A 14,627-nucleotide genomic window follows, 5' to 3' on the forward strand; every position below is an offset into this window, starting at 1 on the left:
GCAAAGAGACTTCCAGTATGAGCCAGAGCAACCCATTATGAGTGTTACCAATTCACCCCAACTGGTGCCTCAAGGCCCAAATAATAATTAATTCATTCAATGAATATTTATTAGGCCTTGACATTTGTAGACACTATTTTACTCACTAAGATACAGTGAAAAATCAAAAGGCCCCTGACTTTCAGGAGCTTGCATTCTATTGGAAGAGACACTCAGAAGACAATAAGTAATTTCAAATAGTGAGAAACACTATGAAGAAAAGGCACTCTTCTTTTCGCCCTGTTTCCCTTACCTTCTCCGAAGTTTACTGTTACTTGACTCATCCTCTCTCTCAGCTTCCTTTCAGGGAAGGAAAAGCAAAGGGAGGTGAAGATTATGTCAACAATGTCAAGATTCTCTTAGGTAGGCGAGTAGTTTCAAGATCTGCGAAGGGTCTTGGGCCTGTCACTATTTTCTTGACACCAGCAGAAAACACGAGATGCCTGGATTAGAGACAAAAGAACATGTCAAAGCAGCATGAGCATGAGCATGATGTTGGTGTTAGTTTCCCATGTCCCTCAAATCCCACAGGGTCTAAAGAAGGAGCCCAAATGGGTGCCATATACATAGGAGATTTCTGTCATAGGCCAAGGAATACTGAACTTGGAGAACACACTGCTTTTACAGTTTTGGTAAGTAAGCCTACTCTTTGTTTGGAAGAAAGTATTACTTGGTTCCTCAAGGTTGCTGGCTGCAAATACAATCCTGAAAAATGACCCAAATAAAGAGCAGTCAGCGTCTCTTTTATTCTTGGCATACCCAGAAATAATGTGTAGAGATGCTCAGGGCCCTTGGCAGACTGATTTTCCCAACAGGTAGGAGATAAAAGGATTGAACCTTCCATCCTTTATGTTTTATGCAATCACAATTATAAAATTTTCTAAAGTTATGAGTACTCAGAACTTTGTTCCTTCCTCCTTCCAAACTTTTATCTTAGATATGACGTATGTAGGCAACTGAAGAGTTCAGACAGACTTAGAGTAGCAGCTGGCAAGGGAAGAGATAAATTTTCCAGTTGTTACCAAATATAACCTCAGGATCTTCTGTAGATATAGACCTTCTCATCATTAGAAGCATGGAACTAGACCTCATACCTTCCAGAAACCTCACCCCAGGCTTTTTTCCTGTTCAATATTACATTGATTGCCCATTTTAACAAACCTCAGCTGCAAAAATATACTTATGTGGGTAGGGAAAATAGTATAATATGTTCCTTCCCTGAGCACTCCTCACATGGCCATTGCTCTTGAATCCTGCTACAAAGGGTCCTTGCTGGATCATCCTTACAGCCAACTTTCCTTGGATCAATGTCAGGGAGAGAAAATTGTAGACTTCCTCTATGACATACCAGTGCTGTCCAATGAGGGCTCCATTATCTGCTTCCTGTAATGGCTATTTCATATGTTCTCTACCCTACTCACTGCTTCCTGGAAACATTCTTCTTTCCCAGAGAAGATGGAAGGTGTCTGGGGAATGCTCTCCTAACATGTTATGTGTTACCTCTTGTAATCCTACAGTAAATGCTGAAAAATAGCTATTACTATACCCATGTGGCATGTTGGAAACTGGAGTTTTGTAGATATCATGTAACTTTCCCAAAGCCACAAAGGCTATGTGTCCTGGAGAAGGAATCAGATTGAATCCTTACGATATGGGTCCTGCCCTGCCCTCATGCAGCTTCCAGATACAGTAAAATAAAACTTCTTTTTAAAAAAAAATGTTTGTACAAAAAGCCCTAGCTTCCTAAGCCACAGAAACATAAGCACTATAGAGAATGTTTGCTTTTACTTTTCCTAATACATTTTCTCATATCATAAGGATGAGACCTTTAGCTGTTTGTTTCCCTAATAACAGAGTTAATTGCTCAGATCCAAAGGGAGAATAAAACTTCTCTTATCTTCCCCAGAGCAAAATATTATGTCCTGGGATAGGCACCTAGGTTAGCTCTGAAGGTGCTGGGAGACTGGATTATTACCTTTCTAGTTATTTAAATTCCAACTAGGAATGAAGCCCCAGAGCTCAGAAACATCTGGAGTAAGGAGGAGACTCTTTCAGGAGATGAGGAGGAACAGCTGTATCCTTTACCTTCATAAACACAGAAAAATCACTTCTTGTCCCCTGTCTGTAGAGTACCTGGCCACTGATGTAGAAAAATTTTCATTGTCTTTCATGATATTGCCCCAGGGGTAATACCTGGGGCAAGCTGGCAGGGGGTAGCATGCAGTTCTTACTTACTCTGGGGTAGTAAGAAATCTCTGATCCAGAGCACCTCATGTGCCCATTCAAGATAAAATAAATAAAGATAACTATTAAAAACACATCACTAGACAATTCAGAGAAGGGAGAAGAACACAAATACTTCTAGACCATGAAATAAGTAGTTATAACAAATACCTGGTAATGTATTTGAAGAGAGAGTGTTTGAGTTTTTTGTGTGTGGAATGAGTAGGAGTTTGCTGATGGACAAGGCAGCTGAAAGGCGTGCTAAACATAAAGAATTATACCAAGGATATGAGGTGCACCTTTGTTCAAGTTTTATAAAATTGGACCTTTATTCAGGGTGCTTTATTTCCACATATCACAAAATTGTCATATTATATTAATTTCATTATGATAAGATACTCTACTGCCATCTTCCAGAAGATAGTTCCAATAACTACACAAATTGACAATATCAGCAATATGTACAGCACCGCTTAAAGGTGTCCTATGTATGGTCTATACAATTGTACATAGTGGCCCTGTGTCCTTGGCTCAACAGGGAGAAAGCAAGTTGTTCAGCATAACTTGGATGAAGATTGTGTGTGAAAGAGCGGGAAGAGACAAGGCTGGATAGAAAGGCAGGGGTCAGAACTGGAAGGAACTTAGGGTCCATACCAATGTGATTAGAATTAGATCTGAGAGTGCTGGGAAACTACTGATGGATTTTAGGCAAGAACATGTGATTGAAATTTTCACAAAGCTAGAGCATTGGGAAAGTGGTGACAATAGGACAAGATCAGACAGGAGATCCAGTAAGAGACCAGAAGATCACAGGAGCTCTATGATAGGAAGACAGGGAGGAGGCTGACTTCTTTGGTCTTAGAGGGAGGAGGGGAGGTCTTCTTCCTGCCAGAGTGATTCTCTTTTTCAGAGCTTTTGGTTCCCATCACTATACCTTCTTTGCTACCTACCACCGTGCTCTTTCACTTTTCCTTTTCCTGTGTCTTTAATCTCTCTCTCCACTTGCTTCATCCCTGCAGGCTTTGGTTACCCCAATATGTCAAAGTCTTGCTTCTGCCCACCCTTGTTTTTCTACATGAGTATTTTCTGCTGCATTAGAGTGGCTTTATTCACTCTCCAGATCAGGAAAATGCTACACTTCTAGCCAACAAGTGGTTGAATACCCCCTATGCAGCGGTGTGGTAGCTGGTAGAACCACAAGGATAACTACTGAAGTTACGATGTTGGCTTGCCATGCTTCCAGAGATTCAACCATTAAGATGCTAACAGGCTCAACTGGATTTAGGTAATTTATTACTTACACAGCAAAAACAGTATCAGTGTGGTGTCACCTCCCCACATCTCTAGTCCCACAGGATGACAGTAAACTGGAGGGACCTGATGACAGAGAAGAGTTATGGGTTGATCTTCTGAGAAGCCATCTAAACTATAGCCTGGCAGTTTCTAGACTTACACAGAAGCTTGAACTTATATTTGAAAGTGGGTGGAGTAACAGAAAGTCCTGTGCTCAACTGAAACTAGGGAGTTTGAAGAGAAAAGGCTTTAGAGCAGTCTGCTTCTCCAAAGAAACTTATCTCCCCTTGGCCGTGGAGGAATTGCAGGGCATTCCACCAAGACTCTGATCAGACTTGGCTTATGTAAAGACATGGAAAATATGGCAACAGGGCTCTATACCACTGACTCCACCCCTGACCTTTCATGTATCCAAGTAAGAATAATTTTCAAGAGTCTGGGCCACCCATTAGATTACCTAATTAATTATAATGATTGATTGTAGAAATTTGGACCAAATATTTTCCATTCATCTTAGGCCAGAGAAGATCACAGTGACCATGGCTATGACTCCTAGAAAGATGGTCAGTCTAACTTGAAAGATAAATTACAAAAAGGTTCCCCATCCACAGCCAAGCCAGTTAAGTACGTCTCAGGTGTTGTTGAGACTGAACTGAGAAAGCCACACTGCTTTCTCTCTAAGGCAGAAGATAGACTGTTTCACTTTCCTGATTCATTAATCTAAGTGAAACAATAGGTGTTGGCATTTGAAAATATTCTCCCTTGACTGGCTAGCAGGAGGTCTGGGGCAACATGATTTTTATAATCACTTGGATTAGAGAGTTTAAAATGGTTTATGTTTGTCAGGCAAGTAGAGGTCTGATGAGTATAAGTACACTCACATGAGTATAAGTACACTAGTGGGGGCGTAAACTGTATTAGGAATGTTAAATGTCCTTTATTACAATAAAGGTGAGTCAATTCTGTGTCCCTTATGGTGGGCAAACTCCTTGATTGGAGCTAAATAATTTCCTGCAAAGCAGGCTGCAATGCTTCTGAAGAGAACAATCTGGCTATGATAGCCAACCAGCCTAGCCCTTATGGTATGGACTGTTCCAGGTAAATTAGATTCTGCTAATATGTTTGTAGTGACTTCAGCAATGGCATTTTGCTGACATGGGGGTCAAGGTTTAATTCTCCAATGTTTGAAGGAAAAGCTGTTAAGTTTTTGTCAGTAGGGTCAGGAGGGAATAATAGATGCAGCAGTTAAATTCAGCTACTGCTGGTCTGGAAAAAACATACAAGAGAATTTTGTTTTTTTCCTTACATGATAGAGACCCCAAGGGACTGACAATAATACCAGCCTAGCGGGAATCTTAATGATGTCCAGAAAATTAATTTTGTTCTATCATCTCAGGTGGAGGTCATCCACCTGAAAGGTAACAGTCCTTAGTTTAAGATCTAAAAACTACGGATCTGAGTTTTAACATCTAAGAGCCCAGGATTTAAGTTAAGGATAGATATTCAAGCTTACAAAGGAATTCTGAGAGGACAGTCCAGGTCAGGTGTCCTATAAGTGAGAGCCAAGAGAAGCTTAGTGATTCTTTCCCCAACCCCTGACTTCCCAGGGTTTAGGGTATTCTTTTCCTACCAGCTGGGCTGCTGATTTCCTTCCATAGCCACATGATTGGTATGACCAGTCTCTGCAGCAATCACTTTATTCTTTTTCCCAATCCTCATCATTTCTAACCTATGCCATTTTCTTGGATTCATCTCATCATTCAGTGGCTTTTTTTTTTTTTTTTGGTAGAGCTTGTACCATCCCTCTAATTCAAATATACCATACCAAGACATCTGACATACCTGCTACTTCCAGTTCATCAGATCCAATTAGCATAATGTTGTCATTTTGAACAACCAAAATGAACCAGTGTGATGCTTTGTGGAATGTCAAGAGGATCAACATTTCTGTAGGCTATATTAAGGAGAATTGATGTGCCCCCAAGGTAACCCTGTAAAGGCATTCCATTGGCCCTGTTAGGTAATCACCAACTGCTTCTGATGTTTTTTTTTATACATAAGTATAGAAAAGATGGCATTAGCTATATCAATAGCTGTATACCAAGTACCAGGTGCTATGTTGATTTGTTCCAGTAAAAATACTGCATCTGGGACAAAAGCCACAATTGGAATTACCTCCTGATTAAGTTTATAGTAATCCACATTTTCCAAGATCCATATGACTTTTGCACTGGCTAAATAGGTGAGTTAAGTGGGAATGTGATAGGTATCACCACCATTGCTTCTTTCAAGTCTTTTCTGGTGGTATTGTTTCTGGTTTGCTATCTTGGAAGACAGTGAAATATCCAGGAGTTTCCCATATAGGTCTTCTTATCATAATGGCCCTCATCTCATAGGAAAAAAAGCCAATGGGCGGGGGGTATTGTCAGTTCTAGAACTGAAAAAATAACCACACAGTTGGTGTGTGGATCAAATGAATTAACAGGACCAACTGTGAGTAGGACATGAGCTAAGACTTCATTTAACTACTGACCAAGATAAACTCCAACTTTGGTTGAATCATAAAAGTGGTGTTTTTTATTCTTAGGGATTAGCATCAATTCAGATCCAGTGTCTAATAAACCTCAAAAGATTTGCATATTTCATTTTCTCCAATGTACTGTCACTCTAGTAAATGGCCACACAGCGCTTAAGGGAGCATTTACACTGTGTATTGTAGCAAAGGTGAAGGGTCCTTCCTGAAGGAGTCTCCTTCAGTCAAGGGGTTTTTGAGTCTGTGAATTGGTTTAGGTGTGAAAACTGAGTCAGAAGCTGTGATTGTCCACTATACTAACTCAAGTTAGACTTTACCTACCTGACTTACAGCTTTTCCTATTATAAATATCAAGCAGTACTCTTATTTGGTTGCCTATCTGTTTTGTTCCTAGGGCACCTCTGTGGGCCAAGGCAGTCTGAGTGCCTATACATACTTGTCGTTGCCCTTTAACACAAATGTAACCAAATTATATGTGATACCCGAGTGCCACTTGTCCTCTTGCTATTAGGTTCTGTCATCTCCACTGAAATCCAGATGCCCAAATCAATGGTACATCCTCTATAATCATACATGGCCTACAGAGGGGGACATCCATACAGAGTTTCAAAGATTCATGTCTTCCTCTCACTAATTTATTTCTCACTTTTTTGGCTTAGAGCATGTCTCTGGGCCTTTGACAGAACACAGTTGAAGACGGGTATGCAGATTGTATATGATAAGTATAACATTTCCCTAAACCATGGATTCCCCGTTCCACATGTCTGGGAAAGTTGGGCACCTCAACTTCACCAATTGTATGCCACCAATGAGTCCAAGTTTCAATCAACCAAACTGTTAGAACCACCTCTAGCTGCATAAGCTAAAACAAAAAATTAACATCCTAACAACGAATTTGGTTCAATATAGTGTTCTACTCCACCCTCCATGGTCTGATGCAGGTAGAAGCCACTCCCACACATGTTCAAGAGGTTTCTGCCTATGTATTAACATAGTAACCACATTGTAGTTACCTTGGTGTGAACCTATCCCCCAAGAGCATGCAGAGTTAAGACTATAGTGGCATCAGAGGGTGATTGTGGTGGGTTTTGAGGAGAATATATATTCCCTTTCAAGCATCGTCCCCAGGTGAGGTTGTCACAAAGCTTTCAAGCAGAGGAAATCTACCTCCTCAGACACTGGAGAGCAACCTACTTCCACTGGTAAGAAAGGCCCAGAGTGACTTAATGTTTCAAAATTGCCAGTTTCATCTGGGCCCAACCCATTCTCAGTTTTGAAGTCCTATTATTTAATAACCAATACCCTAACTTTTGCATGAGAAACTTGGCACATCTGTGAATTCAATGGAAGTTGTAATTCAGTAACCAGAAATTTTTAATTTTGTGTTTAATTTTCAGAAATATCATTTATCTGAAATTCTCTTAGAGTTGTTATGGAAGCTCTCTGGTTTTCATGTCATAACTTTGATCTGTGCTTGTCGTTTCTCTTTGTAAGCATTCAAAGGAACTCAAAAGAATCCATATCACACCATAGTCCTTGTAGTCACCTTACAGCCATACCAGTCACCTTACAGCCACAGCTACTTGGGCCCCCAAGGCACATGGTTCAGTTGGTACTTCATCACAATCAGCCACAGGAAATTGATTAATTGGGATGCCCCGGGTGCCATGAATCACTAGCATCTTATTTCCCTTTGGCAGGGAGTTCAGCATCGAGCTCAAGCCAAAGACCCAATCAAACCAAATTCCTAACCTCAACTCTTGGGGTTACAGGTAAAGCTTAATAAAAAATAAAAAAGCTTAAGCAAAAATATTATAAACTACAATAGATAATTAATGAGGGATTCACTAGGGGGAAGATAACCCCTAGAGGATATAGAAACAGCAGTTTTAAGGAGCAAATCTTATAATTAACCCCTGGGCTGGGACAGTGCTCCCCAAAGAGGAGCTCGCCAGCCCCTCACAGGGCTAAGATCCAGACTTTATTGGAGACGGCAGAGTCCCCAAACTCTGGCTCACTGAATGGCAGAGAAGTCACATCTACAGAACACTACCCTGTGGAACCTAATACAAATCTTGTCTCTACAGAGCCTGGAGAGTTATTCATGGGTAGTGGCTCACTTTAGGGCCTCCTCTACAGAACCACTAGAGTTAGGGATGATGGAGGAATTTTCTGATGCAAAAATCTCCAGTGCCAAGCTAGTGGAGCTTGGCACTGGAGAAAGCCAGGTATAATGCAAGCGCCTGCCTACCCGCATACCAAAACCAAGAAGCAAAACCCTTTTCTTCCTGCGATGTCTCTTCAGCGCCCTCTACTGACAAAGCTTCAGCACCTGCTGGCAAAGAAAAACTTACTTAAAAGGGCCCAGATCCATTTTCACGGTGCAGTCAAAAAGGGTGGATTTGGGAATGAGCAGCAATTAAACACTAACCCCCACGACCATTACTTCTTAGGCTCCACTCATAGATTTTGTAGCCAGCTGTCGTTGGCAGTCTCCTTTCCTTCACGTTTCATCAGGAAGTCACCAAAAGCAACAGAGGAAAAGAGGAGCCTGAACTTAATGAGAAGCCCCTTTCTCCTCTATTTCTACAGCTCCTCACCAAGTTGCCGTCCCAGACACGCCAGGCCCGGTTCCTCAAGGACAGGAAACTTGGGCACCAAAAAGGAAATGAGGAGAAAGCTCACACTCTGTGGAACGTGGGCTGCTGGCGTCTGAAGGCCTCAGAGGGCCTCACCTCCACCCAGGATGCCTGCCAGTTCACAAAAGCCGTCCGAGGTCTTCTCTCCGCCTGGGCTCAGGGAGGAGGGTGCGGGGCGGGCCCGTTGGGCGGCGCACTGTGATTGGGCACCTGAGGCCCCGCCCCATCCCGGCGCGTCGAGAATGGGCGGGGCCAGCCGCCTGCTCTGCTCCAGGGCTGCGGGCGCGTATTGACCCAGCAGCCGCCTCGCCGCGGCAGTTTCCTCCTGCTCGTGGCGGACGTTGTAGGAGCGCCGAGTGGCGCTGGAGAACCGGCGCTTCGTTTCGCAGCTGCCGCCGCCATCTCCGCATTTACAGGGCGGGAAGGAGGGAGGGGACTTGCGGCTGCAGCTGGAGCGGGCTTCTCTCCGGGGACGCTCCTCTTCTTGCTCTCCTTTTCCTCCTCCGCGCGCCGCCGCCGCCCGCCCCCTGCGCCCTCCCCGCGCAGCCCGGGTCCGGGAGGGGAGAAGAAGGGGCGCCGGGGGGCGGGAGAGGCCGGCTGGCGGACGCGCGCTCGGAGGAAACTCCTGCCCGTTCCGTGCGTCCCCGCGCCCGGGGTGCACCCTGGCCCGGCCTCGGCGGCGGCGGTGGCGGCGGCAGCAGGAAGGCGCTCTGGCGGGGGCGGCGCCGCGGGGGCGGGTCTGGCCGTCCCGGCGCTAAGTTGTGGGGCCGGGCTCCTCCCGACCCGATTCTTTTACCCTGGGCTGCTCAGACGCAGCTCGGTGCTGTCTACCCCAGCTCCGCCGATCCCGCATCTCTTGGGTGAGGGGGACACGCCTGCCCTCGTCTAGAAAACTTTTCCTGCTGACTCGGTCGGGGCGGCGGTGGCAGGAAGTCCGGACAGCGACCTCTTCTCCTCCTGCCCTACGCGCTCTGCCGGGTGCCGGCGCCGAGCTCGAGATCAAGTTTGCGGGGGCCCCTTCCGGGCTGCAGGCGGGTCCCGCCTTAGGAGGGGACGCCCGACCCCAGGGAGGGCGGTGGGCCCGGGCGAAGGCCGAGGGCGCGTGGTGGCGCCGGAGACAAGGTGCGGAGTGCGGTCGGAATCCGCACCCACAGCCGAAAGCGCGGAGAGCAGGAGCCCGGGAGCAGAGAGCCTCCGGCGGCCGCTTGCAGGAGTCCACAGCCCTCCTCCTCCTTTGGTGAGGACAGTGTCCTAGCCCCGAGTGTATCGAGGAAAATGAAGTTAAGCCGGCAGTTCACCGTGTTCGGCAGCGCGATCTTCTGTGTGGTGATCTTCTCGCTCTACCTGATGCTGGACCGGGGTCACTTAGACTACCCCAAAAGCCCGCGCCGCGAGGGTTCTTTTCCTCAGGTAAGCACCGGCGTGGGGCTCCACGAGCGTAGGCGTGGGGGCCCGTGTTCCCCGCTGTTTCGCGACCTCTTCCTCCCGCCGAGGTTCCGCGCCGGGGCAGGGCGAGGCCGAACTGGAGGAGGCTCCGAGCCTCCTACAGCTTCGGCTCTGCAGCGTTCGGACGACGGTGCCGGCCACCCGTGAGCCTCCTCCTCGCGGGCGCGCCGAGTTAACAAAGTGCCGGGCGGCATGCGGTGGCGGGATCGCGCTCCAGGGTAGTGGCCATGTTCCCGCACTCGCATTCGGGCCTGTTGGGGTGGCCTGGGGCACCTGCGGGTTGGGGAACCGACGCAGCGCCCGATTACCGCTCTTGGGCAGCCCCTCGGCACACACAGGGTTAAGCTGCACAGAACCCCCCCCCCCCCCCCCCTGAGCGCCCCCAGTCGCCAAAATTGATCAGACAGACCCCATCTGGTCTGTTTTTTCACCCCACTGTCTCTCGAGAAATAAGCAAAAGTTTATTTCGTGTTGCAGACCTCTTAGATGTGAATCTGTAGGGTTGATTTTAGTGTCGTCATTCTTCAGCTATTACATAGGGTTTGTTTGGAGCAGACGTGGGAGCCCAGTAGGGAAGCGCGTGTTATACTCAAGCCGGAAGCTGTGGGGCGCTCAGTCCTGCGCCCAGTGGTCAAATTCTCCATCGAGTTGGGAAACCACCGGTCTTAAGTCTTTTATTTAAAGTTACTAAAAATAAGCAAACAGACAATCGGTTCTGTTTGTAAGGATACCGCGCCGCGTGTGCGATTTCAGTTTCAATTTCTTTGCCCCTGACCTGTGCAGTTAAGAAATTTTAGTAAAACTGGGTGTTGTGTATACTCTGTAATGAATGAACCTGAAGATCTCAAAGCCGTGACAAGCTGATCTAACTACTCGACCCAGGGATATTGAACAGGTTGACGAGGTTTTTTTGTTTTTTGTTTTTTGTTTTTCTTTTTTGACCATGTAAGTGCCAGAGAATATCCTTGCCATTTGTTCTTGTGTTATGCTAGGGCGAAAGGCTTGAATTTAATTAAAATTAAATTGTGAAAGTGAAAAAAGACCTCTTTGTGGATGCTGTCATCCATACAGAGCCCTCAAAATGTTTTGCAGGTGATAGGTATTAGAAATGCTGTTGCAAACATGTTTCAAAAAATTTAAAAGCTTCTTCTTAGGTAGTAAGCACTGTGGAGCATCTTTCAGTCTTCACTTCAGACTCTGTCCAGTGCCTGTTCATGAGACTGGATAAAAGTTATAAAAGGGGGTGGGGAGTTCACCCTGTGAAGCCATAGCAAAAGGAATTCTAAGCCTTGCTTAATATGTTGTATAATTTGGGGACTAAACTTGCTGTGATTTTTTTTTCACCCCAGTAATCACATTTTCAGAATTTTCTCCATTACAGGAAAAATCATAAAAGCTGATATATTTCACTTAAGCTGTTATCTTGAATAATGTCCTTTGGCTTTGGCTTGATGATCACTTGGAAGTGATTTATGCAAACATCTGGGGCTGGGGTTTTCTGGCAACCTTGACATTTTACTGTTTCTAAAGAAGTGAGTGACTCATTCAGTTACTGGGAAATCTTCGGCAAAGTTAATTCCAATATTTTAATATCCAGCCTTAGTCCTCCTCAGGGGGCTGAAGTTCTGCATAGAGCAGAATGCATTTGATGGAAAGTGGCAGTGGTTGCTGGAAGAGAAGGCTCTTGTATGTATTCTGTTTTGTGTGCAAGGAAGAGGATTTGGAAGGTGGAGCTTTTTATACTTAAGGTTGCCGTTCTCAGATTTTCAGGACTGGATTTTCATTTCAGGAAGAAAGCACTTTTTACTGATTTGGTTTTGGAGAGCCACTGAATTCCCAAACAGGTGGACAGGATGAACACTCTGTAAGTCCAACTCTTGTATGTCTGACATCAACCTCTGTGTCTTACAGGATAAACTCGATCCCCACCGCTGGTAGATGAGGAACCTGAGGCACAGAGAGATTAACTTGCCCAAAGTCACACAACTAAAAGCTGAGATTTGAACAGGTGGCCTGTGGAGTCTAGGCTCTCAGCCACTTAATAGTATACTATCTCATAGTAGTTCTTTGCCTAATGTTTAGGCCTCAGTCTGCCTGCAGAAAAGGTCTGATGTGGAAGATAGAGCATGTTGCTCTGTGGTTCCTTAGCTTATGACTTTTTTTTTTTTTTAAAGGAACTTTCATTATGAAGCTCTAATGAATGTGCTCCTTTCTCTGAAACTTTAACGTTTGAGATTTATATCTCTCCCAAAATGTCTCGTTGCTCACTTTGCAGCTAAATATTGTAATGAAAACCATTATGCAGCACAGCATATAGTCTTTTGAGTTGCTTTTTTATTTTTTTTCCATTACTGCTAACTCCCATGTAAACCTTAATTTGATGAGAACACCAAACATAACAAAAGGAGCTTGCAATATATTATGTATCTTTGGTGAATTTGAAGCAAGCTAGTCTGTCACTGTCCATCATTTTTGGTGTCTAGTAGAATGATTTATCTATAAAGGGATTGATTTCCACTGAATTTTAGTTTAGGATTTAGGATTTTAGTTTCTTTTAGTCAGTGGGGAACCTTTAGTAATGTATATGGTCTCTTTGTAAGCAAGATATGTTTTAAAGCCATCCTAAATTGAGAGCAGTCTATTTGCTGTTGTTCTGGCTTCATCCGTTTTCCTTCCTCCTACAACTCTGTGTTTTCTACTACTTGGCCAGACTCTGGGGCAGAAGTAGGCCCAACTCAGGGTACTTTCATTTGTCCCACCCTGCGGCAGATGCCTGCCTCTGACATAGTCTTTGGAAGGCTTTCCCCCGTGCTCCTGGGAGGAATTCCTTTGAGGATTGGAGGCAACAGGTGGTCTTATCTGTGTTAGCTTCTCTGTATATTTCAGGGTTAATAAATCTCAGCTAGAAAAATTAATTAAACTTACACTTCAGTTGAGAGGCTGGCCAGGGCTTAATGCCCTGAAAGATGCTTTGAGGTATTGCAAGAATTCTAGCAGCTGGAAAAGAGAGACTTGGTTAAGGTCTTCCTGAAATTCTTCATCACTTCTTATAAGCAGATTTAACAAGTTGCTTACTGTCTACCTTGTATGGAATAGGATGTCTTATTAATGTCTTATGTTTGGATCTGGAGAATTAAATTAATAATTCAGCTTTTGTATGACACATGATTTATCTTTAAATAACTAGTGTAGACTGTGACCATAGGTATTAATATTAACTCTTGGGAATCTCTTCAGAGATTGGGACTCTGATAGAAAATGTGAGAGTGAAGGTCAGACTTTATCTTTGCCCAAATAACAGTTATCAAGCAAGAAAGTGAGAATGTCTTTAAGATACTTGATTAAAAGACTTGGGAATGTGGAGGCTTTTATACCTTTGGATTTTTAACTCCTATTGTGAATAAACCCGTATAAAAATATGCTTAAATGCTCTACATCTCTAGTACCTTTTAAAGAGCCCAAAATAGGTGATATTTAATAAAAGTTGCCTTTAATCTTCCAGTTATGTTTCTTGCTTTTAGAAATCTGCAAATCTTAAGAATGCTATGTAGAAAAATAGGGTGTGCCTTGCTTCTCCGTACTCTAGTGCAGAGAACCTCTCTCTAGGTTATAGCATTTGTTGCTAGGGCTTGTGCACTTGTGTATAAGGGATTTTGTTTCATTTAGGGGGCTGTAATCTTTGAGATCTGTGACTTTGGGGACGTGATGGAACTTTGACATCGGTGGCAAAAGGGCATTGAAGAGGAATCCAAGAACAGGAAAGCCCCTGGAGAGGCTGGTCTCCACCACCCCCTCTTAAGGTCAGCAGTTCTGCAGAACTCCTGCCCACCAGGTCTCACTAAGACCCAAGCTCACTTCCTGTACACCACCTGGGGCAAGAGTGCATATGGTCTGAAGACTTAAGTCTATTATTTTTTTAATTGAATTGAATTTGTTGTTTCCAGATCAGCACTGCTCTCAGTGCCTAAACAAATACTTTTGTTTGGGAGATGTTGTAATCCTATTTATCAGAAAGGCATCTTCTCTGTGACTCATTAATTAGCTTTATGGGGTATCTGGGCTGAGGGCAAATTAACTAAAATTACCACTTTGTTGTTTTTGAGTCAGGTTTTTTTTTGTTTTTTTTTGTTTTTTTTTTTTGTTGTTGTTGTTTTTGTGATAGGTGTTAAAACTTTGGTCTTTTTTAACAGACTGGAATAAGTGTTGAGATTTTTCCTGGAATTAGTAGTTCAGTAGCAGCCGTTTATCCCTTGCTTTATTCTTCGATCCCAGTGGTCCTAGTTTTCCCTTGTTGTTCCCTTGCTTCCAGAGAGACCTTTAGAAAGTGGGAGGATATTCAAAAGCATGGGATACGACCTCTGGATGCTGGATTGGAAGGGCCTTACTCGTGCTTTTGACCCCTTGTGTCTTGGTGGTCGAGTTCCAGGTAGCATCAGCTTTTACAGTGCAAGTAG

At 44.3% G+C, this 14,627-nt stretch overlaps 2 protein-coding genes across 2 annotated transcripts in view; one reads left to right on the top strand and one right to left on the bottom strand.

Moving 5' to 3' along the window:
• Nucleotides 1-296: 296 nt before the first annotated feature.
• LOC124510009 (serine/arginine repetitive matrix protein 3-like) lies at nt 297-9,580 on the bottom strand. Its single transcript, XM_047076667.1, has 3 exons — nt 9,524-9,580; nt 8,443-9,481; nt 297-482 (listed from the first exon to the last, which is right to left on the bottom strand). The coding sequence occupies exons 1-2, from the start codon at nt 9,578-9,580 to the stop codon at nt 8,810-8,812; spliced, it is 729 nt and encodes a 242-aa protein (XP_046932623.1). The 3' UTR covers nt 297-482; nt 8,443-8,809.
• Nucleotides 9,454-14,627, top strand: part of MAN2A1 (mannosidase alpha class 2A member 1) — a 167,129-nt gene continuing 161,955 nt past the window's right edge. The window contains exon 1 of the mRNA XM_047090160.1: nt 9,454-10,137. Coding sequence (XP_046946116.1) covers nt 10,003-10,137 — 135 coding nt within the window. The 5' untranslated portion in view covers nt 9,454-10,002. The remainder of the gene's footprint in view (nt 10,138-14,627) is intronic.

This window comes from Lynx rufus, unplaced genomic scaffold (assembly GCF_022079265.1).
Source record: "Lynx rufus isolate CCGP_SWC_20201006 ecotype Redwood Valley unplaced genomic scaffold, mLynRuf1.p SCAF_1, whole genome shotgun sequence".
NCBI lineage: Eukaryota > Metazoa > Chordata > Mammalia > Carnivora > Felidae > Lynx > Lynx rufus.

What these genes read in the sequence shown, in the direction of transcription:
- LOC124510009 (XM_047076667.1), bottom strand. Translation starts at nt 9,580, where the DNA reads ATGCGGGATCGGCGGAGCTGGGGTAGACAGCACCGAGCTGCGTCTGAG. An exon ending in CTGCGTCTGAGCAGCCCAGG is followed by an intron (nt 9,482 to 9,523) that starts GTAAAAGAATCG and finishes CCCACAACTTAG; the next exon opens with CGCCGGGACGGCCAGACCCG.